We start from the raw sequence: 26453 nt of genomic DNA on the forward strand, positions 1-26453 counted from the left end.
AATGTCATTTAATTCTGAGGCTAATACCTCTGGTCCTAGACTCTCCCACTCATTGGAAACATCCTCTCCACATCCACTCTATCCAGGCCTTCACTATTCAGTAGGTTTCAATGAGGGGGCCCCCCTCCCCATCCATCTAAACTCCAGTGTCGTCAAACGTTCTATTAAATGTAATCAGAGTCAAATGGTCTGTTATAACAAAAATGTACTGTTTCTTGAAACCAAACTAAACAAACTTCTTCTCATTCGCTTCAATTTGCTACAACTCCTTCCCTTTTCCCCCACATTTGATTATCCGCCTTCATTTAAATGTACTTAGAGGAAGTACTTAAAGGAAGTACTTTAATCCTCATCACACCTTGTAGAAACTTCCCCATTCTAACCACTTCCTGCATCAGGTGGGGCTGCCTGATGTTAACTTGCATGGTATCCCCATTATCAAACCCATTCAAAAAACTGCATTGGATCTTCATGGAAAATTAATTGTTTACCTTAAAGGGCCTGTCCCACGAGCATGCGACTCCATGCGGCAAGCGCGACCTAAAGGGCCTGTCCCACGAGCATGCGACTACATGCGGCAAGCGCGACCTAACGCGGTCGCTTGAGCCGAATGGCCTCGCGTGGCCGGTCCCATTTCAATCGCCAGAGCCGTATGGAGTTGTGCGGAGCTGGTCCGACATCGCGCGGAAAAACTGACCGTGTTCAAAAATTCCGCACGGCAGCGGCCTGCCGGCCCGCAGCCGCCTCGACAGGCATATGCAGCGTCTTGACGCTGTACGCGCCGCCTCGACGCCATACGTTACGCGCGAACTTCCCGCGGACTTCGCTCGAACTTCACGTCACTCACTCGACCTCCGCGCGGCGCCCGCTTCTGGTTTGGTCGTGCTTGTCGCATGCAGTCGCATGCTCGTGGGACAGGCCCTTTAGTTTGGAGATACAGCGCGGATTTAGCCTTTGAGACAGAATCCACGGCGACCAGCGATCCCCGTACACTAGCCCTATCCTACACACAGGGACGGACAATTTACACCAAAGCCAATTAACCTACAAACCTGCGCCCATGTCGGGCGTGGGGGGAAACCAGAGCAACCGGACGAAACCCACCCGGTCGCAGGGAGAGCATGCAAACTCCACCTGGACAGACAGTTCCCGAGGTTGAGGTCGATCACTGTTCTCTGGCACTGTGAGGCATCAGCACCACTAGTTACCATAAAGTTTGGTGGCAGGCAGCACGGTGACGCAGCTGTTGTGTGAAGCATAATCGCTAGCCTGGGGGACTTTGTAAATCCTCTGTAATTCCACACATGTTCAGCATTATTGGAAAAAGTACAAATCATTGGGAAGAACTGTTGTAAAGATATAAATTTAGCCTGTGGTCAGGAGTGTTTGGTTTGGTTTATGGTCACATGCACAGAGATACACTGAGATGCTTGTTCTGCTTACTATCTGGTCAATTCATACTGTACATAAGTACATTAGATCCTCTTCGGGAAAAGCGCACCAAAGGTTGCCTCATTTCACCACAATCTTGCAACATCCAAGTCTCCAAAAAGTCCATTCTTGGCCCAAGCTCAACTTTCCACCTCATTACAAACATAGAAAATAGGTGAAGGAGTAGGCCATTCGGCCCTTCAAGCCTGCACCGCCATTCAATATGATCATGGCTGATCATCCAACTCAGTATCCCGTACCTGCCTTCTCTCCATACCCCCTGATCCCCTTAGCCACAAGGGCCACATCTAACTCCCTCTTAAATATAGCCAATGAACTGTGGCCTCAACTACCTTCTGTGCCAGAGAATTCCAGAGATTCATCACTCTCTGTGTGAAAAATATTTTTCTCATCTCGGTCCTAAAAGATTTCCCCCTTATCCTTAAACTGTGACCCCTTGTTCTGGAATTCCCCAACATCGGGAACAATCTTACTGCATCGAGCCTGTCCAACCCCTTAAGAATTTGTAAGTTTCTCATTGTTGACCCTCGGACTATCCTTGATCGGACTTTGCTGGCTTTACCTTGCACTCATTGATATTCCCTTAACATGTATCTATACACTGTAAATGGGTCAATTGTAATCATGTATTGTTTTTAAGCTGACTTGACAGCACGCAACAAAAGCTTTTCACTGTACTTGAGTACATGTGACAATAAACTAAACTAACTAACTAAGGTGATATGCAATTCATTAGTTTCTCATCCCTTGCACTGGATGGATGAAGTAGGTGTCAGCTCCTTCCCCTGCCTCTCGATCCGCTCGTTCGCCCCCGCTACTGTAGGGCCTAACCGCGGCCAACACCGCCACCCGCAACCACCGCAAATCCATCGCCTCCACACGCCAAAGTCGCCCCATCCCGAGCTGATCACAGAAATTTAGAGCACTTTCCGAGGCCGTGAGGGGTGAGTTTTAGTTTAGAGATACAGTGCGGAAACAGGCCCACCGAGTCCGCACCGACCGGCGATCCTCGCACATTAACACTACTTAGGACAACGTACCTTTATACCAGGCCAATGAACCTGCAAACCTGTAGGTTTTTGGAGCGTGGCAGGAAACTCAGATCACAGAGAAACAAGATCTCAGAGAAAAACCACGCAGGTCATGGGGAAACTCCGTATAGGCAGGACCCATTTATTATCTAAATGGTGGCCGATTAGGAAAAGGGGAGATGTAACGAGACCTGGGTGACATGGTACACCAGTCATTGAAAGTAGGCATGCAGGTGCAGCAGGCAGTGAAGAAAGCGAATGGCATGTTAGCATTCATAGCAAAAGGATTTGAGTATAGGAGCAGGGAGGTTCTACTGCAGTTGTTCAGGGTCTTGGTGAGACCACACCTGGAGTATTGCGTACAGTTTTGGCCTCCAAATCTGAGGAAAGACATTCTTGCCATAGAGGGAGTACAGAGAAGGTTCTGGGATGTCAGGACTTTCATATGAAGAAAGACTGGATAGACTCGGCTTGTACTCGGTAGAATTTAGAAGATTGAGGCTGAGTAGAATCTTATAGAAACGTACAAAATTCTTAAGGGGTTGGACAGGCTAGATGCAGGAAGATTGTTCCCGAGGACATGACTTCAGAATTAAGGGACAGAAGTTTAGGGGTAACATGAGGGGGAACTTCTTTACTCAGAGAGTGGTAGCGGTGTGGAATGAGCTTCCAGTGGAAGTGGTGGAGGCAGGTTCGTTGGTATCATTTAAAAATAAATTGGATGAGAAGGGAATGGAGGGTTATGGTATGAGTGCAGGCAGGTGGGACTAAGGGAAAAAAAAGTTGTGTCGGCACGGACTTGTAGGGCCGAGGGCCTGTTTCCGTGCTGTAATTGTTATATGGTTATATGTTGGGGAAGTCCAGAACAAGGGGTCACAATTTAAGGATAAGGGGGAAATCTTTTTTAGGACCGATATGACTGCACCTATTTTCTATGTTTCTAACCACAAACCGGCTGAACAACTACGGAATTTGCATTGCTTAGGTTACTCCACATACCTTGTGTTTTTTTTGCACTATCATGGTCAGCTAGAATGACTGATGATTTATTACATATCTATTGTTATTCAGTCCAATGTACTTGTAAATTGGCAACAAGTACATTGTTCCATTGTATGAGTTTCATGGCTCATCCTGACCACTGTTTGTATCCGAGATAATGGCGGTGGAAGGTGAAGGGGAATGTCGATGTCTGAACTTGGGCGGCACAGCGGTATAGTTGCTGGCATACAGAGGTTCAAATGACAGAGATCTGGGTATGATCCCGACCATGGGTCATAGAATCGTAGACACATAGACAATAGGTGCAGGGGTAGGCCATTTGGCCCTTCGAGCCTGCACCGCCATTCAATATGATCATGGCTGATCATCCAACTCAGTATCCCATCCCTACCTTCTCTCCATACCCCCTGATCCCTTTAGCCACAAGGGCCACATCTAACTCCCTCTTAAATATAGCCAATGAACTGGCCTTACTACCTTCTGTGGCAGTGAATTCCTGAGATTCACCACTCTCTGTGTGAAAAATGTGTTTCTCATCTCGGTCCCAAAGGATTTCCCCTTTATCCTTAAACTGTGACCCCTTGTCCTGGACATCCCCAACATCGAGAACAATCTTCCTGCATCTATAAGATCCTAACTGCAGTAGAACCTCTCTGCTCCTATACTCAAATCCTTTTGCTATGAATGCTAAGTTAAGGTTGCGCAAGGTGGTTCAGGAACACGATGGCCATTGGGAAGAAATTTCTTGCACCTGGAGCTGACAATTCTCTGGCTGCTGCGCCTTCTTCGCGATGGTAGTAGCAAGAAGAGAGCATGGCCAGAGTGGTGTGGGTCTTTAATATTTGTTGCCTTCTTAGCCATACAGCAAGGAAACGTGCCCTTCGGCCCATCTCGCCCATGCCGATCAAGATGCCTTATCGACGCTAGTCCCACCTGCCCGATTGTGGTCCATATCCCCATAAACCTTTCCTATCCATGCACCTGTCTCAACGTCTTTTAAATGCTGTAATATTACCTCCCTTAACTACCCCTAGAAACATAGAAAATAGATGCAGGAGGAGGCCATTCGGCCCCTTGAGCCAGCACTGCCATTCATTGTGACCATGGCTGATCGTCCTCAATCAATAACCCATTGCTGCCTTCTCCCCATATCCCTTGACTCCACTAGCCCCTGGAGCTCTATCTAACTCTTTCTTAAATCCATCCAGTGACTTGGCCCCCACTGTCCTCTGTGGCAGGGAATTCCACAAATTCACAACTTTCTGGGTGAAAAAGTATTTTCTCACCTCAGTCTTAAATGGCCTCCCCTTGATTCCAAGACTGTGGCCCCTGGTTCTGCACTCGCCCAACATTGGACGCAGTTTTTCCTGCATCTAGCTTATCCAGTCCTTTTATAATTTTATATGTTTCTATAAGATCCTCCCTCATCCTTCTAAACTCCAGTGAATACAAGCCTAGTCTTTTCAATCTTTCCTCATATGACAGTCCCGCCATCCCAGCGATCAATCTCGTGAACCTACGCTGCACTGCTTCAATCACAAGGATGTCCTTCCACAAATTGGGGAGGTGGCAGCTTGTTCCATAAACCCAGCATCCTCTGTGTGAAAAAAATTGTCCCTCAGTTTCCGAATAAATCTTAGCCCTTAAACCCATGGCCTCTGGTGCATGATATCCCAATTCTGGATAAAAGACTACAATCACCCTTATTCCCCTCATCATTCCTCAGCCATCTGCGCACCTGTGAATAAAGTCCTAGTCTACTCAACCTCTCCCGACACCTCAGAGCCTCAAGTCCTGGCAATATTTTGGTAGTGCTGCCTCTGAATCCTTTTGGTTGGGTTGTCAGGACCCGTGACCCAGTAATGTCCATAAGACATAGAAGCATAAAGATATTCTTGCCATACAGGGAGTGCAGAGAAGATTCAACAGACTGATTCCTGGGATGGCAGGACTTTCATATGAAGAAAGACTGGACAGTCTCGGCTTGTACTCGCTAGAATTTAGAAGATTGAGGGGGGATCTTATAGAAACGTACAAAATTATTAAGGGGTTGGACAGGCTAGGTGGAGGAAGATTGTTCCCGATGTTGGGGAAGTCCAGAACATGGGGGTCACACAGTTTAAGGATAAGGGGGAAGTATTTTCGGTCCGAGATGAGAAAAACATTTTTCACACAGAGAATGGTGAATCTGTGGAATTCTCTGCCACAGAAGGTAGTTGAGGCCAAGTTCATTGGCTATATTTAAGAGGGAGTTAGATGTGGCCCTTGTGGCTAAAGGGATCAGGGGGTATGGAGAGAATGCAGGTACAGGATACTGAGTTGGATGATCAGCCATGATCATATTGAATGGCGGTGCAGGCTCGAAGGGCCGAATGGCCTACTCCTGCACCTATTTTCTATGTTTCTAATCCGATCATCGCGGATTATTTTATCCCTCTCAACCTCATTCTCCTGCCTTCTCCCCTTAACCATTGTCGGTCCCGCTGAGTTATTCCATCATTCTGTATGTCTATCTCCGGTGCAAACCAGCACCTGCATGCAGTCCCTTCCTCCACCTATTACCTGCTTGGCTTTATCCTGCCTCCCATCTGTCCCAGCTTTCTTCACCCACCTTCTACAATCGGGCTGAAGGAGGTCCTGATCTGAAAAGTCACCTGTGCATGTTCTCCGGAGATGCTGCCTGACCGCTGATTTACTCTAGTGCTTTGTGCCCCAGTAGCTGTTCGCTGTAATATGCTGATCCTGCCATTGTTCCCCCAGATGCAGACCGACACGAGGATTGGCAGTCCACCCTGGGAGACCGCAAGGTCCTCCTGACCCTTGCATTCGACCTGGCGCTCCTTGTAGTCTTCATTCTGCAGCACAGCCTGATGGCAGCGGAGACAGTGAAGAACTGGACGCTGGCTTGCTTTGGTGTGCTCCAGAGATCCCTCTATGTATTCGCTACAGCCGCCTCTCTGCAGGTAACTTCACCGAATACTCCCACGGCAACACCAAACACCTAACTGACTGACCGCACTGGAGAGCTCCAGTCCTCTGATTTCTTCCCACACATCAAACACATATAAGTTTGTAGTATTTAAGAAGGAACTGCAGATGCTGGAAAATCGAAGGTGCACAAAAATGCTGGAGAAACTCAGCGGGTGCAGCAGCATCTATGGAGCGAAGGAAATAGGCAACGTTTCGGGCCGAAACCCTTCTTCAGGCTGATGGGGGGTGGGGGAAAGGAAAAAGGAGGTGGAGGAGGAGCCCGAAGGCTGAGGGGTGGGAGGAGGAGCCCGAGGGCTGAGGAAGGGGAGGAGACAGCAAGGACTAACAAAATTGGGAGAATTCAATGTTCATGCTCCCAGGATGCAGACTCCCCGTATGAGGTGCTGTTCCTCCAATTTCTGGTGTTGCTCGCTGTGGCCAAGGAGGAGCCCCAGGACAGAGAGGTCGGATACGGAATGGGAGGGGGAGTTGAAGTGCTGTAGGTTTGTATTATGACAGACCCATAGTCAGGATCGAAACTGTGCCTCTACTGCCAGGCCGGCTGGGTCAGGGTAAATTAGAATTAGGTGGGACTGGTTCATGGTGAGAAATTTAAAGGCAACCTGAGGGATAGGTTTCTCAGTCGCAGGTACTGATTGTGTGGAAAGAGATACAGCAGGAGATGTGGAGGCTGATAAAATTACAACATTTAATTGACTTTTGCCCTGGTTTTCATTTAGTTTTGAGATACAGCAAAAGGATTTGAGTATAGGAGCAGGGAGGTTCTACTGCAGTTGTACAGGGTCTTGGCGAGCCCACACCTGGAGTATTGCGTACAGTTTTGGTCTCCAAATCTGAGGAAAGACATTCTTGCCATAGAGGGAGTACAGAGAAAGGTTCACCAGACTAATTCCTGGGATGTCAGGAATTTCATATGAAGAAAGACTGGATAGACTCGGCTTGGACTCGCTAGAATTTAGAAGATTGAAGGGGGATCTTATAGAAACTTACAAAATTCTTAAGGGGTTGGACAGGCTAGATGCAGGAAGATTGTTCCCGATGTTGGGGAAGTCCAGAACAAGGGGTCTCAGTTAAGGATAAGGGGGAAGTATTTTAGGATCGAGATGAAGAAAACATTTTTCACACAGAGAGTGGTGAATCTCTGGAATTCTCTGCCACAGAAGGCAGTTGAGGCCAGTTCGTTGACTATATTTAAGAGGGAGCTAGATTTGCTATATTTAAGAGGGAGTTGGATGTGGCCCTTGTGGCTAGGGGGATCAGGGGGTACGGAGAGAAGGCAGGTACAGGATACTGAGTTGGATGATTAGCCATAATCATATTGAATGGTGGTGCAGGCTCGAAGGGCCGAATGGCCTACTCCTGCACCTATTTTCTATGTTTCTAACATGTATCAGGCCCATCGGCCCATGGTGTTCAAGCCGACCATCGATCACCTGTTCACACTGGTTCTTTGTTACCTCACTTTTGCATCCACTCCCTCCACACTAGTGACAATTTACCGTGGCCAATTAACATACAAATCCACACATCTTTGGAACATGGGAAGAAACCAGAGCTCCTGGAGGACACCCGGGATAATGTGCAAACTCCACACATAGACACATTTAGATAGCTTTACACAAAATGCTGGAGTCACTCAGCGGGACAGGCAGCATCTCTGGAGAGAAGGAATGGGTAACGTTTTGGGTCGAGTTCCTTCTTCAGACTCTACCCGAAACGTCACCCATTCCTTCTCTCCAGAGATGCTGCCCGTCCAGCTGAGTTACTCCGGCATTTTGTGTCTATCTTCGGTTTAAACCAGCATCTGCAGTTCCTTCCTACACAGGGTAATTGGCTTCAGAAAAATTGTAAATTATCCCTAGTGTGTCGGAAATTCCAGTTTACCGGGTGACCTCTGGTTGGTGCAGAAGCAGTGGGCCGAAGGGCCTCTCTCTACGATGCAATCTCTGAAGTCTACTGTAAAGTCTACTTTACTGAATAAAGTCTGAGCATTCTACAAATGGTGAACATGCCACACTGTCCCCCACATGAGAATATTATGTTTACTACATAGAAACATAGAAAATAGGTGCAGGAGGAGGCCATTCGCCCCTTCGAGCCTGCACCACCATTCAATATGATCATGGCTGATCATCCAACTCAGTATCCCATCCCTGCCTTCTCTCCATACCCCCTGATCACTTTAGTCACAAAGGCCACATCTAACTCCCTCTTAAATATAGCCAATGAACTGGCCTCAACCACCTTCTGTGGCAGAGAATTCCAGAGATTCACCGCTCTCTGTGTGAAAAAATGTTTTTCTCATCTCGGTCCTAAAATATTTCCCCCTTATCCTTAAACTGTGTGACCCCTTGTTCTGGACTTCCCCAACATTGGGAACAATCTTCCTGCATCTAGCCTGTCCAACACCTTAAGAATTTTGTACGTTTCTATAAGAAACTTATGAGGAATATTGTATACACTCGTACCTTTGAATATGGGGGTCTCTTCCACCTCTCCAGTCTAATGGTCTCTGTCCTCCTGCAGTTGCTGATGAGGTATTGGCAGCCCATCCAGACTGCACCCTTTCTGTGGAACATCAGCTGGGAGCCCTGGGCAACCTGGTTCCCCCTGATCTGCTTCATCATTCACATCATCGCCTGGCTAATCATCTTCAGCATTGTACTCATCTTCGACTATGCCGAGCTCATGGGCCTTAAGCAGGTGAGTGGTGGAGTCGCTGGCCAGTGGCTCAGAGGTCGAGTTGCTGCCTTATCATGTCGGAGTCAAGTCAAGTCACATTTATTTATATAGCACATTTAAAAACCACTCTCGTTGGCCAAAGTGCTTTACATTTGTATAAGAATAGTATAAACAAACAAACTACATACATATAGCCTATGTATACATGATATACTATGTATACATGAATCTATACTTTACCCTCGTTAGACCTCATTTGGACTACGCAATTGCAGCATGGGACCCATACACAAATAAAAACATTTCTTCCATCCAAAGACAGGCAGCTCGATTTGTTACTAACACCTATGAGAGAGAAGCGAGTGTCACCAAACTTCTGAATTCTCTGGGGTGGAAGGAACCCTCTCCAAGACAGGCAGACGTGAAGCTCACCGTTTGACCTGTTCTTACAAAATGTTAAATGGTCAGCTCGACATAGATTACAAGTCCTACACCAAACCCAAACCAATTAGGAGCAGACGAGGGCAGTCGATCCAATTTGTGATCCCAGCTACAAAGACAGATGTGTACAGCAATTCGTTCTTCCCCCGCACAATTAAAGCATGGAATAATCTCCACCCAACTATAGTTACCCAACCAGATGCAACTAAATTTATAGTAGCTCTTTCTTCCCAATACCCCTTTCTGGCTTAAGCCCTCCCTTCACCACCTCCAGTTTAAATTCCATTTAACCATATAACCATATAACAATTACAGCATGGAAACAGGCCATCTCGGCCCTACAAGTCCGTGCCGAACAACTTTTTTCCCTTAGTCCCACCTGCCTGCACTCATACCATAACCCTCCATTCCCTTCTCATCCATATGCCTATCCAATTTATTTTTAAATGATACCAATGAACCTGCCGATACCACTTCCACTAGAAGCTCATTCCACACTGCTACCACTCTCTGAGTAATGAAGTTCCCCCTCATATTACCCCTAAACTTCTGTCCCTTAATTCTGAAGTCATGTCCTCTTGTTTGAATCTTCCCTATTCTCAAAAGGAAAAGCTTGTCCACATCAACTCTGTCTATCCCTCTCATCATTTTAAAGACCTCTATCAAGTCCCCCCTTAACCTTCTGCGCTCCAGAGAATAAAGACCTAACTTATTCAACCTATCTCTGTAACTTAGTTGTTGAAACCCAGGCAACATTCTAGTAAATCTCCTCTGTACTCTCTCTATTGTGGTGACATCCTTCCTATAATTGGGCGACCAAAATTGTACACCATACTCCAGATTTGGTCTCACCAATGCCTTGTACAATTTTAACATTACATCCCAGCTTCTATACTCAATGCTCTGATTTATAAAGGCTAGCATACCAAAAGCTTTCTTTACCACCCTATCTATATGAGATTCCACCTTCAGGGAACTATGCACGGTTATTCCCAGATCCCTCTGTTCAACTGTATTCTTCAATTCCCTACCAGTTGCCATGTACGTCCTATTTTGATTTGTCCTGCCAAGGTGTAGCACCTCACATTTATCAGCATTAAACTCCATCTGCCATCTTTCAGCCCATTTTTCCAAATGGCCTAAATCACTCTGTAGACTTTGGAAATCCTCTTCATTATCCACAACACCCCCTATCTTGGTATCATCTGCATACTTACTAATCCAATTTACCACCCCTTCATCCAGATCATTGGTGTACATGACAAACAACAAAGGACCCAACACAGATCCCTGAGGCACCCCACTAGTCACCTGCCTCCAACCCGACAAACAGCCATCCACCATTACCCTCTGGCTTCTCCCATTCAGCCACTGTTGAATCCATCTTGCTATTCCAGCATTTATACCCAACAGTTTAACCTTCTTAACCAACCTTCCATGAGGAACCTTGTCAATGGCCTTACTAAAGTCCATATAGACAACATCCACTGCTTTACCCTCATCAATTTCCCTAGTAACCTCTTCAAAAAATTCAAGAAGATTAGTCAAACATGACCTTCTAGGCACAAATCCATGTTGACTGTTCCTAATCAGACCCTGTTTATCCAGATGCTTATATATATTATCTCTAAGTATCTTTTCCATTAATTTGCCCACCACTGAAGTCAAACTAACAGGTCTATAATTGCTAGGTTTACTCTTAGAACCCTTTTTAAACAATGGAACAACATGCGCAGTACGCCAATCCTCGGGGACTATTTCCGTTTCTAATGACATTTGAAATATTTCTGTCATAGCCCCGGCTATTTCTACACTAACTTCCCTCAATGTCCTAGGGAATATCCTGTCAGGACCTGGAGACTTATCCACTTTTATATTTTTCAAAAGTGTCAGTACTTCTTTTACTTTGAAACTCATAGTATCCATAGCTACTCTACTCGGTTTCCCTTACCTCACATAATTCAATATCCTTCTCCTTGGTGAATACCGAAGAAAATAAATTGTTCAATATCTCCCCCATCTCTTTTGGCTCTGCAGATAGCTTCCCATTCTGTCTCTCCAATGGACCAATTTTATCCCTCGTTATCCTTTTGCTATTAAATATAGCCTATAACAATAGAAACAGGCCATTGGATTTACAAGTCCACGTTAGTCCCACCTGCCTGCCAAAGCACCCTAACCCTCATTCCCTTCTCATTATGCCTTTCTAATTTCTTTTAAATGATACCTTTTACCACTTCCACTGGGAGCTCATTCCACACCGCCACCACTCTCTGCATTTACCTCATATTACCCCTAAACGCTGTCCCTATAATTGGAAGTATATTTGGAATATTCTGGAGGGAAAAGAACCAAACCCTCGCTCGGAGGACATCAAGAAAGGCTTGGGAGTACAGATGGGTTTTGTAAAGGAATCTAGACGTTGTCCATAGTCCTTTAACTAGATCTTTATTTAGCTTTTCTAATTTCACTAATAACACACGTTCCAGTACTAACCACATCTGGTCTACACACGTACTGGAACCTAACGGGGAGGGAACATGCAGAGACTACTTAGTCTCGACTTAAAGGAGTCGATGGAGGAGGGCAGTTCTGATGGGAAGGGGGGTGCTGTTCCACAGTCTAAGAGCTGCAACCGCAAAGGCGCGGTAGTTCGCCCCTAAGCTTATGCCTAGACCGCGGGATATTCAGCAACCCCAAGTCGGCCAATCTGAGGGGCCTGGAGTTGGCGTGATGGATGAGCAGACTTTTAATGTAAGTGGGGGCAAGCCCATTGAGGACATGAAGGAGGATCTGGGTTTGATCCTGACTATAGGTGCTTGTTTGTGCATTCTCTCCGTCACCCGCGCGGGTTTTTTCAGGGGTCTCTGTCTTCCTCCCACGCTCCAAAGACGTGCAGGTATGTAGGTTAATCAGCTTGGTATCATTGTAAATTGCCTCTAATGTTTGTAAGATAGTGCTAGTGTTGGGGATCGCTGCTCCGCGAATACTCAGTGGACCGAAGGACGCTATCTCTAAACTAAACTAAAGTTAGTGAGGAAAAACACAAAAAGCTGGAGTAACTCATCTGGACAGGCAGCATCTGTCGAGAGGAATGGGTGACACATTGTCGCTGTAACATAGAAACATAGAAAATAGGTGCAGGAGGAGGCCATTCGGCCTTTCGAGCCAGCACCGCCATCATTGTGATCATGGCTGATCGTCCCCTATCAATAACCTGTGCTTGCCTTCTCCTCATATCCCTTGACTCCACTAGCCCCTAGAGCTCTATCTAACTCTCTCTTAAATCCATCCAGTGACTTGGCCTCCACTGCCCTCTGTGGCAGGGAATTCCATAAATTCGCAACTCTCTGGGTGAAAACGTTTTTTTCTCACCTCAGTCTTAAATGACCTCCCCTTTATTCTAAGACTGTGGCCCCTGGTTCTGGACTCACCCAACACTGAGAACATTTTTCCTGCATCTAGCTTGTCCAGTCCTTTTATAATTTTATATGTTTCTATAAGATATCCCCTCATCCTTCTAAACTCCAGTGAAAACAAGCCTAGTCTTTTCAATCTTTCCTCATATGACAGTCCCGCCATCCCAGGGATCAATCTCGTGAACCTATGCTGCACTGCCTCAATCACACGGATGTCCTTCCTCAAATTAGGAGACCAAAACTGTACACAGTACACAGTTTTGGGTCGAGACCCTTCTTCGGTTCCTGATGAAAACGTTTTTTCTCACCTCAGTCCTAAATGACCTCCCCTTTATTCTAAGACTGTGGCCCCTGGTTCTGGACTCGTCCAACAGCTGTAGTGTTGCTGCCTCACAGTGCTAGAGGTGCTGGTTCGATCCAGACTACGGGTGCTATCTCTGTAGAGTTTGCACGTTCTCCCTGTGACCGAGTGCTCCAGTTTCCTCCCACGTCCCAAAGAAGTGTGGGGTTTAGTAGGTCAACTGGTTTCTGTAAATTGCCTCTAGTGTGTAGGGAGTGGATACGATTGGGAATGGGGATTGATGGTCTAAACTTTATTTCCTTATTATGTACCTAATACCTGGAAAAAGCAGGTCCGCTCCAACTCTCAGTTCTTTTAAATCAGCGCTGAAGACTTTTCTGTTTGACGCTGCTTTTAATTGCTTTTAGTTTTAATTAACCATATAACCATATAACAATTACTGCATGGAAACAGGCCATCTTAGCCCTTCTAGTCCGTGCCTATTTTCACCTAGTCCCATCTACCTGCACTCAGACCATAACCCTCCATTCCTTTCCTGTCCATATACCAATCCAATTTATTTTTAAATGATAAAATCGAACCTGCCGCCACCACTTCCACTGGAAGCTTATTCCACACAGCCACCACTCTCTGAGTAAAGAAGTTCCCCCTCATGTTATCCCAAAACTTCTGTCCCTTAATTCTCAAATCATGTCCTCTTGATTGAATCTTCCCTACTCTCAATGGAAAAAAGCTTATCCACGTCAACTCTGTCTATCCTGTCTAACTCTGAACAGAGAAGGTTCACCAGACTGATTTCTGGGATGTCAGGACTTTCATATGAACAAAGACTGGATGGACTCGGATTGTACACGCTAGAATTTAGAAGAGTGAGGGGGGATCTTATAGAAACTTACAAAATTCTTAAGGGGTTGGACAGGCTAGATGCAGGAAGATTGTTCCCGATGTTGGGGAAGTCCAGAACAAGGGGGTCACAGTTTAAGGATAAGGGGGAAATCTTTTAGGACCGAGATGAGAGAAACATTATTCACACAGAGAGTGGTGAATCTGTGGAATTCTCTGCCACAGAAGGTAGTTGAGGCCAGTTCATTGACTATATTTAAGAGGGAGTTAGATGTGGCCCTTGTAGCTAAAGGGATCAGGGGGTATGGAGAGAAGGCAGGTACGGGATACTGAGTTGGATGATCAGCCATGATCATATTGAATGGCAGTGCAGGCTCGAAGGGCCGAATGGCAGTGCAGGCTCGAAGGGCCGAATGGCCTACTCCACCTATTTTCTATGTTTCTATGTTTCTATATCCCTCTCATCATTTTAAAGACCTCTATCAAGTCCCCCCTTAACCTTCTGCGCTCCAAATTAAATTAAATAATTATTCATTTCTAACACTGCACTGTACTTTTTATTCTTGTATTTTATACTTGTCTTATTCTATTTTAGCTTGTTTTTATTTTCTATTCTTGTTAATGACTTTTTAATTGCTTTTGATTGCTTTTTAATGCTTAGTGTAAAGCACTTTGAATTGCCTTGGTGCTGAAGTGTGCTATATAAATAAACTTGTTTGCTTGCTTGCTCAATGTTGTTCCCTTATCACGTATCTGTCTCAATTGCAATCATTTATTGTCTTTCCACTGAGTGGTTAACATGCAACAAAAGCTTTTCACTGTACCTCGGTACACGTGACAATAAATCGAACTGGTCAGCATGGACTCAGTGGGCTGAGGGCTGTTTCCATGGTGTATCTTTCATCCATTCATCAAAGCTCAAGTGACCTAGTTCCAATCCTGACCTCAGGCGTTCTTAGAGTCTGCACATTCTCCATTCTGCATGGTTTTCTATTTAGTATGCCTGTTTATATAGGCCGTGCATGCAAGAGCCAGGACATCATGTTTCAGTTGCACAAAACCTTGGTTAGACTAAGCTCGGAGTATTGCGTACAGTTGTGGTCGCCACATTTCAGGAAGGATGTGGTCGACCTGATTTGAGATCTGTAGTTATAAGGAGAGATTGAATAGGATGGGATTATTCTTGATGGCACGGAGGAAACAGAAACATAGAAAATAGGTGCAGGAGTAGGCCATTCGGCCCTTCAAGCTGCACCACCATTCAATATGATCATGGCTGATCATCCAACTCAGTATCCTGTACCTGCCTTCTCTCCATACCCCCTGACCCCTTTAGCCACAAGGGCCACATCTAACTCCCTGTTAAATATAGCCAATGAACTGGCCTCAACTACCTTCTGTGGCAGAGAATTTCACAGATTCACCACTCTCTGCGTGAAAAATGTATTTCCCATCTCGGTCCTAAAAGATTTCCCCCTTATCCTTAAACTGTGCCCCCTTGTTCTGGACTTCCCCAACATCGGGAACAATCTTCCTGCATCTAGCCTGTCCAACCCCTTAAGAATTTTGTACGTTTCTATAAGATCCCCCCTCAATCTTCTAAATTCTAGCGAGTACAAACCGAGTCTATCCAGTCTTTCTTCATATGAAAGTCATGACATCCCAGTAATCAGTCTGGTGAACCTTCTCTGTACTCCCTCTATGGCAAGAATGTCTTTCCTCAGATTAGGAGACCAAAACTGTACGCAATACTCCAGTGTTGTCTCACCAAGTACAACTGCAGGCTGTGGGATGACCTTCTAGAGGTTGGAAAATTCAGGAGGACCATGGAAAGGGCCCACACTCAGATTTTTTTTTTAGTCTAGAGATACAGGCCCTTGTGCTCACCGAATCTGTGATGACCAGTCATCCCCGCACACTAACGCTATCCTCCACGCGGTAGGGACAATGTACAGTTATACCTAGCCAATTAGCCGACAAACAAGTACTTCTTTGGAATGTGGGAGGAAACCGGAGATCCAGGAGAAACCCACGCAGGTCACGGGGAGAATGTACGATCTCTACACAAGCAGTCGGGTTTGAACCCGGGTCTGTGGCGCTGTGAGGCACCATCTCTGCCGCTCCACCCATGTCAGGGGAGATTAGAATTAGGTGGAACAGGGTTTTGGTGAGAAATGTAAAGGGATAGGTTTTTCAGTCACAGGCAGTGATTATCTGGAAAGAGATACCACAGGAGATGTGAAGGCTGGTAGAATTACAACATTTAGTCGACTTTTGCACTAGTTTTCATTGAGTTTCGAGATTCAGAATGTACCAGGCCCATCGGCCCATCCAAGCCAACAATTGATCACCTGCTCACACTGGTTCGATGCGGGAAAAATGTTCCCAATGTTGGGCAAGTCCAGAACCAGGGGCCACAGTCTTAGAATAGATATATTAGATAGATAGATATGCCATTTATTGTCACTATACATGTACAATGAGATTAAAAGCTGCTTGTACTCAGTGCATACATATAATTTAGTACAAAAAACAAGAAACAGAAAACAAAACAAAAAGGGGAGGGGGAGGAATAGGTGCACAATTCTGCGGCGCTATATACATACCTATAAAGGCAAAATGCTGAAGGATGAATAGGTAGTATTCTTAGGCAGATGTTTAAAGATTATATTCAATATTTAAAAAAAAAAATTAAAATATTAAAAATTACAGTTACAATACACATTACAGTTCCAAATGTCAGTACGTGGATAGAATAGATGGAAGTCCAGGTGTTGGGCTGTGAAGTCAATGCATGTGTGAATTAAGAGTAGTTATGACTTTCGGAAAACAACTATTCCTGAGTCTATTTGTCCTAGATTTGATGCACCTATAGCGCCTTCCAGAGGGCAGCAGGTCGAACAGTCCAAACGCAGGATGGGAGCTGTCTTTGATGATATTCTTTGCCCTGCTAAGGCAGCGGGAGGTGTAAATATCCATCAGGTAGGGGAGAGGGCAACCAATGATCTTCTGTGCTGTTCTAGTTACCCGGGCTGTGGGGCAGCACTGGCCGTTAACGTCCAAACGCAGGAGCAAGGTGTTGATGAGTTCTTGTCCGGAGTGGGGCAGCGCGGGTTGTGGGCTATCATCAGGACAGGAGGACAGAGCGTTCTTTCATCTGGTGGGCACCATTAGTTCCAGTCCCCGCTGAAGCCTCTCCCTGTCTGCCATGGTGCAGCTGCCGTACCATGCTGTAATGCACTACAAAGGGGAGGTCATTTAAGACTGAGGTGAGAAAACTTTTTTTCACCCAGTGAGTTGTGAATTTGTGGAATTCCCAGCCACAGAGGGCAGTGGAGGCCAAGTCACTAGATGGATTTAAGAGAGAGTTAGATAGAGCCATAGGTGCTAGTGGAATCAAGGGATATGGAGAGAAGGCAGGCACGGGTTATTGATAGGGGATGATCAGCCATGATCACAATGAATGGCGGTGCTGGCTCGAAGGGCCGAATGGCTCCTCCTGCACCTATTTTCTATGTTTCTATGTCATCTCACTATTGCATCCACTCCCTCCACATTAGGGACAACTTACCGCAGCCAGTTAACGTCCAAATCCGCACGTCTTTGAGACATGGGAAAAAACCACAGCTCCCAGAGGTCACCCGGGATAACGTGCAAACTAGGAACAAGAAAAGGCAGATGCTGGTTTGCCACGGCAAGACTCCACAAAATGCTGGAGTAACTCAGCAGGACAGTCTAAAGAAGGGTCTCAACCCGAAATGTCACTCATTCCTTCTCTCCAGAGATGCTGCCTGCACCATTTGCTGAGTTACTCCAGCATTTTGTGTCTATCTTCGGTGTAAACCAGCATCTGCTGTTCCTTCCGACATATTTAGGTTTAGTTGCATATAGGCCAAACATGGGAACATGGTCATCCACTTTGGTGGCAAAAACAGGAAAGTAGACTGAATTGTGGCCGATTAGGAAAAGGGGAGATACAACGAGACCTGGGTGTCATGGTACACCAGTCATTGAAAGTAGGCATGCAGGTGCAACAGGCAGTGAAGAAAGCGAATGGTATGTTAGCATTCATAGCAAAAGGATTTGAGTATAGGAGCAGGGAGGTTCTACTGCAGTTGTACAGGGTCCTGGTGAGACCACACCTGGAGTATTGCATACAGCTTTGGTCTCCAAATCTGAGGAAAGACATTCTTGCCATAGAGGGAGTGCAGAGAAGGTTCACCAGACTGTTTCCTGGGATGTCAGGACTTTCATATGAAGAAAGACTGGGTAGACTCGGCTTGTACTCGCTAGAATTTAGAAGTTTGAGGGGGGATCTTTTAGGACCAAGGTGAGAAAAACATTTTTTACACAGAGAGTGGTGAATCTGCGGAATTCTCTTTTGCAGAAGGTAGTTGAGGCCAGTTCATTGTCTATATTTAAGAGAGAGTTAGATGTGGCTCAGGGGATCAGGGGGTATGGAGAGAAGGCAGGTACGGGATACTGAGTCGTATGATCAGCCATGATCATATTGAATGGCGGTGCAAGCTCGAAGGGCCGAATGGCCTACTCCTGCACCTATTTTCTATGTTTCTATGTTTCTATGAATAGCTGAAGTGGGGTAACTTGGTCAGGATGGACCGAGTTGGGCCAAAGGGCCTGTTTGTGTGACTCTATCACTCTTTGCTCCCCCCACAGGTTTACTACCACTACCTGGTCCTTGGGGACCCGATGGAGCTGAAGTCACAGAGGGCCCAGCGCCTGTACAGCCACCTGCGGCACCCTGTCTTCCTGGAGTTCTTGGTCGTGCTGTGGCTGGTGCCCAGCCTGTCCCTCGACCGCCTGCTGCTGTCCGCCACCTTCACCCTCTACCTGGTCCTCGGCCACGGCCTGGACCATCAGGACTACCGCTACCTGCGGGCGCAGCTGGATAAGAAGTTCGAAATCTTCTCCCGAGAGGAGACCTCCTTCACCCACTCTGCCCCGGGCAACGGGGTGGGCGGGCACAGAGAGTAGCTGGTCGTGCCCTTCCCAGCACTGTCCAGCACTGCTCACCCCCTACAACAGCAACTAAATGGGATGGCCCCTAGTCACCTCCGACTACACATACGCTGGGCCCTTTCATATAAAGAACAGGAAATATATAACCGTCCGGTTAAAGTGGCCGGAGATTTTAGTCCTGTGGGGGGGAAAAAACACAAAATGCTGTAGTAACTCAACAGGTCAGACAGCATTACTGGATAAATGATGGGTCAGAATTCGGGTCAGTTCCTTTCAGTTTTGGGTCCTGACCCAAAATGTCACCTATCCATGCTCTCCGGAGATGCTGCCTGACTCCCTGAATTACTCCAACATTTTGCATCTTTCCTTGGCAAACCTGCATTTGCAGTTCCTCGGTTCTACAGATAAACTGGGCTTTTTTTTAATATAGAGAACGAGAAATATTACCATCAGTTAAAGTGGGCAGAGATTTTGGTCTTGATGGGGAGGGGGAAAGACACAAAGTTCTGGAGTTACTCAGCGGGTCATCTTTGGAGAACATGGAGAGGTGATGTTTCTGATCGGGACCATTCCCGGGGATTTTAGACCAGCTGTCCTTGTGGGGGGTCGCCAGTGGGATATATTTTGCCTGGGTGGGCTCCCTGCACTCAGCGGGCTTGTGTCCATTCTGAATGGGCACCGTTCGAGCGGCAAGGCCTCCGCAGATTAGCCAGCGCAAAGTATAACTGAAGCAGAAAAGCACAGAGTGCCAGAGGAACTCAGTACGGTCAGGCAGCATCTGCGGAGGGAAATGGATTCACGACATTTCGGGTCGGGATGGGATCCCCCTTCAGATGAAAGTGTAACGTAGTCAACTTGCGTAGTTAGCTGGGCCCACTGTATCAGTATCAGTCAGGAAAGATGTACCCGGCTCATCAAGTACAGGCAGCTTGCGTTTTACGCAGGGATTATGTAACTATAAGGCAGTCCGTAACTCAAAAACACGTAAATTAAATGTATACACGAACGACACTGCCAGCCATAAATTTCAGTACATTATTTCAAAATTACAGCACTTAAATTTGATTTAAGTATTAATCAAACAATTAACCAAAAAAGTATAAATTAAACCAACATAAAACACGAGGTGCCTGTACACATCAAGACAGGTTTTAGACCTGTTAAGAATTCTTGCTCTCTCCCACCCAACAATCACTGGTTTTCAGATGTTAATATATTTTCTCACCTTCCCTCCTAATCTACCAGTTCTAGTGAATCCTTGCAATAACAGACCTCTAACGGATTTTGATTATATCAATAATATCAATATCAATAACAAGGCTCCCGTCGCAAGGCTGTCCCACTTCCGCTAGTTGCCCAACGAGCTGGCACCACGTGGCGTGCTTCAGATTGTGGAAGTGGAGAACGCGAGCAGCAAGAAGGCGGGGTGAGTACCGGGCCCGTCCACGGCGTGCCGCGTGTGTGGCCAGTGGCTTTCTGTGGCTCCGTGGCCTGTGAATTAATCACGCTTGTTTAAATCTCTCCCCCCGCCCCCCAAAAAGCACAGTTTCTTCCTTCCCGGCCTTGGATTGAACTTTACCCACTTCACTTGGTTATAGTGGACAATTGGCAATAACGGACATCATCTCCTCCCCCCCGTGTCCATTATAACGAGGGTTTACTGTACTTTGAATCTACAATCACTGGCTTCTGTTGGCTTGGTGTAGAGTTACCACGTAATGGGCCAGTGGGTTTTGCCGTCCTTCAATTCTTCACCGAACTGAAGACATCAATGACCGAGAAAAGTGACTTAAAATCGACCTGCTGAAGTAATTCCTGGATGAACAGAGTGTGCTACCTCACAGCTACTGAGAACTGTGCTAACAACTGCCTCGCCCACTGTAACACAAATCACTGGCAGAAAACCCGATGCTCAAAATATTTTTATAACAATTTTTATATGATAAAGATTTGTATCCGTACATTCGTACCCTTAGAAAAAGATATACTCATCATGTTGAAAACTCTGAAACTGTTTTGGATAGTGAATTGTGGTGTTCAAGGAATGATCTGACTTTTTTTTAAATATATACAAATTCATAAAAAATCTGTGATCCAGTGTTCATCTGTCATAATTGATATCAGGAGATAAGTCATTCACTGGCACACAAGACGTCATATTGGTAAATGTATAAAGGAACATTGTTTCTGTTTAAGATTGGATCTTGAATAATAACCCGGCTGATTTTCCAGATCTCTGTCAGATGAGATAAAGGGAGGATTTACCAAGAAACTAAGGAAAACATGGCAATTTTTACATGAATGTTTTTGTTGGAAAGAGTTTCAGACAATCATTTATGGGATCCTAAGTTCCAGGAACAGGGTTCATCGAGTCTTCTCTGCCATTCAATCATGACTGATCTGTCTCTCCCTCTCAAGTTCGAGTGAGTTTATTGTCATGTGTCCCTGATAGAACAATGAAATTCCTGCTTTGCTTCAGCACACAGAACATAGTACGCATTGACTACAAAACAGATCAGTGTGTCCATATACCATTGTATAAATATATACACACATGAATGAATAGACTGATGAAGTGCAAATTAACACCTAATGGGTTGTTAATGATCAAGAGTTTTGTCCGAGCCAGGTTTAATAGCCTGATGGCTGTGGGGAAGTAGCTATTCCTGAACCTGGTTGTTGCAGTCTTCAGACTCCTGTACCTTCTACCTGAAGGTTGCAGGGAGATGAGTGTGTGGCCAGGATGGTGTGGGTCTTTGATGATACTGCCAGCCTTTTTGAGGCCGCGACCCCATTCTCTCAACCTCATTCTCCCCATAACCCCTGACCCATACTAATCTAGAATCAGTCGGTCTCTGCCTGTAAAATTATCCATTGACTTGGCCTCAACAGCCGGCTGCAGCAATGAATTCTACAGATTCGCCACCCGCCCATGCAACATAGTGAACCCTTTACATAGTACACCTTTTTATCGGTGAGACCGAGCGTAGGCTTGGCGATCGTTTCGCTGAACACCTCCGCTCGGTCTGCACTAACCAACCTGACCTGACCTCCCGGTGGCTCAGCACTTCAACTCCCCCTCCCATTCCGTATCTGACCTCTCTGTTATGGGCCTCCTGCTTGGGGAGTCTGCATCCTGGGGGCATGAACATTGAATTCTCACAATTCTGTTCCCTTGCTGTCTCCTCCCCTTCCTACCTCAGCCCTCGTGCTCTTCTTCCTCCTTTTTCCTTTCTTCTCCCCACCCCCTATCAGTCTGAAGAAGGGTTTCGGCCCGAAACGTTGCCTATCTCCTTCGCTCCATAGATGCTGCTGCACCCGTTGAGTTTCTCCAGCATTACACCCTTTTATCATGCAGCTTCAGATATACCATCCCTGCCACTCTACCACCCAAGACAAGCGGCAAGAGTGTTTAATGGCCATGTGCACCTGTATAGGAATATAATGCCCCAACATAACAGGACAGTCAATGCAATAGCAAATAGATAAATATATAATAATCCATAATACAATAAATTAATAACTGATCCTAGGTAAGCATAAATCCGATACTGCCTGACTTATATAAAACTTGCGTAACCTTGCACTTATGTAAACAATTCTATACACAATCCCAGGTACAATTAATAATAATAATAATAATAAATTTTATTTGCGGGCGCCTTTCAAAGTCTCAAGGACACCTCACAGAAAATTAACAAGAGAGAAAAAACATATAGTCGGAGTAAAATAAATAATAAGGACATCACCAATACACAAATTAAAGACAGAATTCGCTCCAAAGACAAAAAATCAAAAAACACAATGTGAAGAGAGAGCCGCGGCAGCTAAACCGCGCCAGCGTCCACTCTCCCTTCCGACAGCCATCTTGGACACAAACTAACATATTAACATTACACACAAAAAATCATCCCCCCACAATGGTTACCACTGTGGGGGAAGGCACAATGTCCAGTCCCCATCCCCAGTTTGCCCAAAGTCAGTCCTATTGAGGCCTCCTCTATTGCCTCTAGGGAGGCCCGATGTTCCTGGCCGTTCTGGCCGGGTGCTGTTGCCCCGGCGTCAGGAGAGTCCTCTCAGCGGCTGGGCCACCTGGAACGGCCGCTTCCTAACTGGGGACCGCGGCTTCCGAAGCCGACAAGGCCGCGCCGGTTTGGAGCTCCCAGGCTCCCGATGTTAAAGTCGGCGCCGCTCCGCTCCACAGACCCGCAGCCCGGAGGTGTTGATCTCGGCGGTCACAGCTCACCGCAGCGTTGATCCAGCGCGGCGACCCAGGCAAGGCATCGCCCGCTCCACTCCGCGATAGCGCTCCAGCGCTGTGCCGCCACCGAAGCCGAGGTGCTGGGCGGTCCCCGCCAGGAAACGGCGCTCCACGCCCGCTGGTAGGCCACGAGGACGGGTCGACGGGGCAGCCCGGAGAAAAAGCTGCCTCACCGACCAGGTAGGGACCTAGAAATATTATTACCCCCTTGCCCCCCACATTAAAAAGACTATCTCTCCCACAAACAGGGCACAGGACTAACTAAAACTGCAAAAAAAAAGTGAATTAAACGGACGGCTGCTGGTTAGCAGCCGTTCCCCAAGATGGCTCCTCCCACCCATTAAGGCATTTCGTAATTTCCTCTACACCGTCCAAGTGTCTTTTAAATATTGTTATAGTACCAGCCTCAGCTACCTCCTCTGGCAACTTGGACCATGTACCCATCACCCTCTGTGTGGAAAACGTTGCCCCTCAGGTTCCCTATTAAATCTTTCCCCTCTCACTGTTGGCCAGTCCACCCCACCATCCTGCTCTGTCATCAACATGGCTGATTTAATCTCGGCTCAACACCACATTCCAGACTCTCGTTGCAAATCTGTGACTTCCTTGAGTCATAGAAACATAGAAACTAGGTGCAGGAGTAGGCTATTCGGCCCTTCGAGCCAGCACCGTCATTCATTGTCATCATGGCTGATCATCCCCTATCAATATCCCTTGACTCCACTAGCCCCTAGAGCTCTATCTAACTCTCTCTTAAATCCATCCAGTGACTTGGCCTCCACTGCCCTCTGTGACAGGGAATTCCACAAATTCACAACTCTCTGGGAGAAATGTCATATGTTCCCGATGTTGGGGAAGTCCAGAACAAGGGGTCACAGTTTAAGGATAAGGGGAAAATATTTTAGGACCGAGATGAGAAAAACATTTTTCACACAGAGAGTGGTGAATCTCTGGAATTCTCTGCCACAGAAGTTAGTTGAGGCCAGTTCATTGGCTATATTTAAGAGGGAGTTAGATGTGGCCCTTGTGACTAAAGGTATCAAGGGGTATGGAGAGAAGGCAGGTACAGGATACTGAGTTGGATGATCAGCCATGATCGTATTGAATGACGGTGCAGGCTCGAAGGGCCGAATGGCCTACTCCTGCACCTATTTTCCATGTTTTTATGTTTCTATGAAAACGTTTTTTCTCACCTCAGTCTTAAGTAACCTTCCCTTTATTCTAAGACTGTGGCCCCTGGTTCTGGACTCGCCCAACATTGGGAACATTTTTCCTGCATCTAGCTTGTCCAGTCCTTTTATAATTTTATATGTTTCTATAAGATACCCCCTCATCCTTCTAAACTCCAGTGAATACAAGCCTAGTCTTTTCAATCTTTCCTCATATGACAGTCCCGCCATCCTAGGGATCAATCTCGTGACCCTACGCTGCACTGCCTTCATCTGCAGCTTGTGCATATTCATCGACTCTACCTCCAGAGCTCTCTGCGATAGAGAACTCCAAAGAGTCACGTGTGGATACAAGGTTTAAGTTTAAGCTGGTTTAAGAAAAAGACTCGATGTGGTGTTGGTGTAACTCAGCGGGTCAGGCAGCATCTCTGGAAAAACATTCTGGGTCATGTTCATAAGGTCTAGGAGCAGAATTAGGCTATATGACCCATTGTCTCTGCCACTCAATCATAGAAACATAGACAAAGAAAATAGGTGCAGGAGTAGGCCATTCGGCCCTTTGTGCCTGCACCGCCATTCAATATGATCATGGCTGATCATCCAACTCAGTATCCCGTACCTGCCTTCTCTCCATACCCCCTGATCCCTTTGGCCACAAGAGCCACATCTAACTCCCTCTTAAATATAGCCAATGAACTGGCCTCAACTACCTTCTGTGGCAGAGAATTCCACAGATTCACCACTCTCTGTGTAAAAAATGTTTTTCTCATCTCGGACCTCAAAGATTTCCCCCTTATCCTTAAACTGTGACCCCTTATTCTGGACTTCCCCAACATCGGGAACAATCTTCCTGCATCCAGCCTGTCCAACCCCTTAAGAATTTTGTAAGTTTCTATAAGATCCCCCCTCATTCTTCTAAATTCTAGCGAGTACAAGCCGAGTCTATCCAGTCTTTCTTCATGATTATGACTGATCTATCTTTTCGTCTCAACCCCATTCTCCTGCCTACGCCTTTGAATCCCTGACATCCTTACTAATCAAACTAATCTAGTTTGAATAAACCCAACCCGAAATATCACCTCTCCTTGTTTTCCAGAAATGCTGCCTGAACTGCTGTGTTACTCCAGCACTTTGTCTTTTCTTCCCAAATGGTCACAATCCAGTGGGGGCAAAAAATCCCTCCTCTGCACCTTGTGTAGGGTATGGTTCACTCTTATCCTATGTCCCCTGAGTCTTGGTACCCTTGTGAATCCCCCTCGGGATCTTTTATCTTATCAATAAAATCATCTCCAATGCTAAACTCCTAAAGCTCGTAGGCCCAACCGTCAAAACACCTAAAGATCTTTGCCTGAGGTAAAACCTTCGACAATAATTAGAACCTTTCAAACAAGTGCACATTTCTTTCAAGAATGTACACTGTTTGCTGGGTGTGGTATCACCAGCGACCAGTGAAGTTGCTTCAATACCTCTCTATTTAGCCTCCAAGCCTCCGTAAATAAAGATCAACATTCAAATTAGCCTGAAGGTACACAAAATTGCTGGAGAAACTCAGCGGGTGCAGCAGCATCTATGGAGCGAAGGAAATAGGCGACGTTTCGGGCCGAAACCCTTCTTCAGACTGATGGGGGGTGGGGGGGAGAAGGAAGGAAAAAGGGAGGAGGAGGAGCCCGAGGGCGGGGGGGGGGATGGGCGGAGACAGCTCGAGGGTTAAGGAAGGGGAAGAGACAGCAAGGGCTAGCAAAATTGGGAGAATTCAACGTTAATGCCATCAGGATGCAAACTCCCCAGGCGGAATATGAGGTGCTGTTCATCCAATTTCCGGTGTTGCTCACTCTGGCAATGGAGGAGACCCAGGACAGAGAGGTCGGATTGGGAATGGGA

The 26453-nt window shown here is 46.3% G+C and overlaps 1 protein-coding gene across 1 annotated transcript in view; it reads left to right on the forward strand.

Annotated features, from left to right (window-relative positions):
• LOC129714847 (nurim-like) overlaps nucleotides 1-20914 on the forward strand; it is a 30904-nt gene extending 9990 nt beyond the window's left edge. The window contains exons 2-4 of the mRNA XM_055664679.1: nucleotides 6243-6448; nucleotides 9003-9179; nucleotides 18840-20914. Of these exons, the coding sequence (XP_055520654.1) occupies nucleotides 6243-6448; nucleotides 9003-9179; nucleotides 18840-19157 (701 nt within the window). The 3' untranslated portion in view covers nucleotides 19158-20914. The remainder of the gene's footprint in view (nucleotides 1-6242; nucleotides 6449-9002; nucleotides 9180-18839) is intronic.
• Nucleotides 20915-26453: the final 5539 nt, after the last annotated feature.

This window comes from Leucoraja erinacea, chromosome 42 (genome assembly GCF_028641065.1).
Source record: "Leucoraja erinacea ecotype New England chromosome 42, Leri_hhj_1, whole genome shotgun sequence".
NCBI classification, from domain to species: Eukaryota; Metazoa; Chordata; class Chondrichthyes; order Rajiformes; family Rajidae; genus Leucoraja; species Leucoraja erinaceus.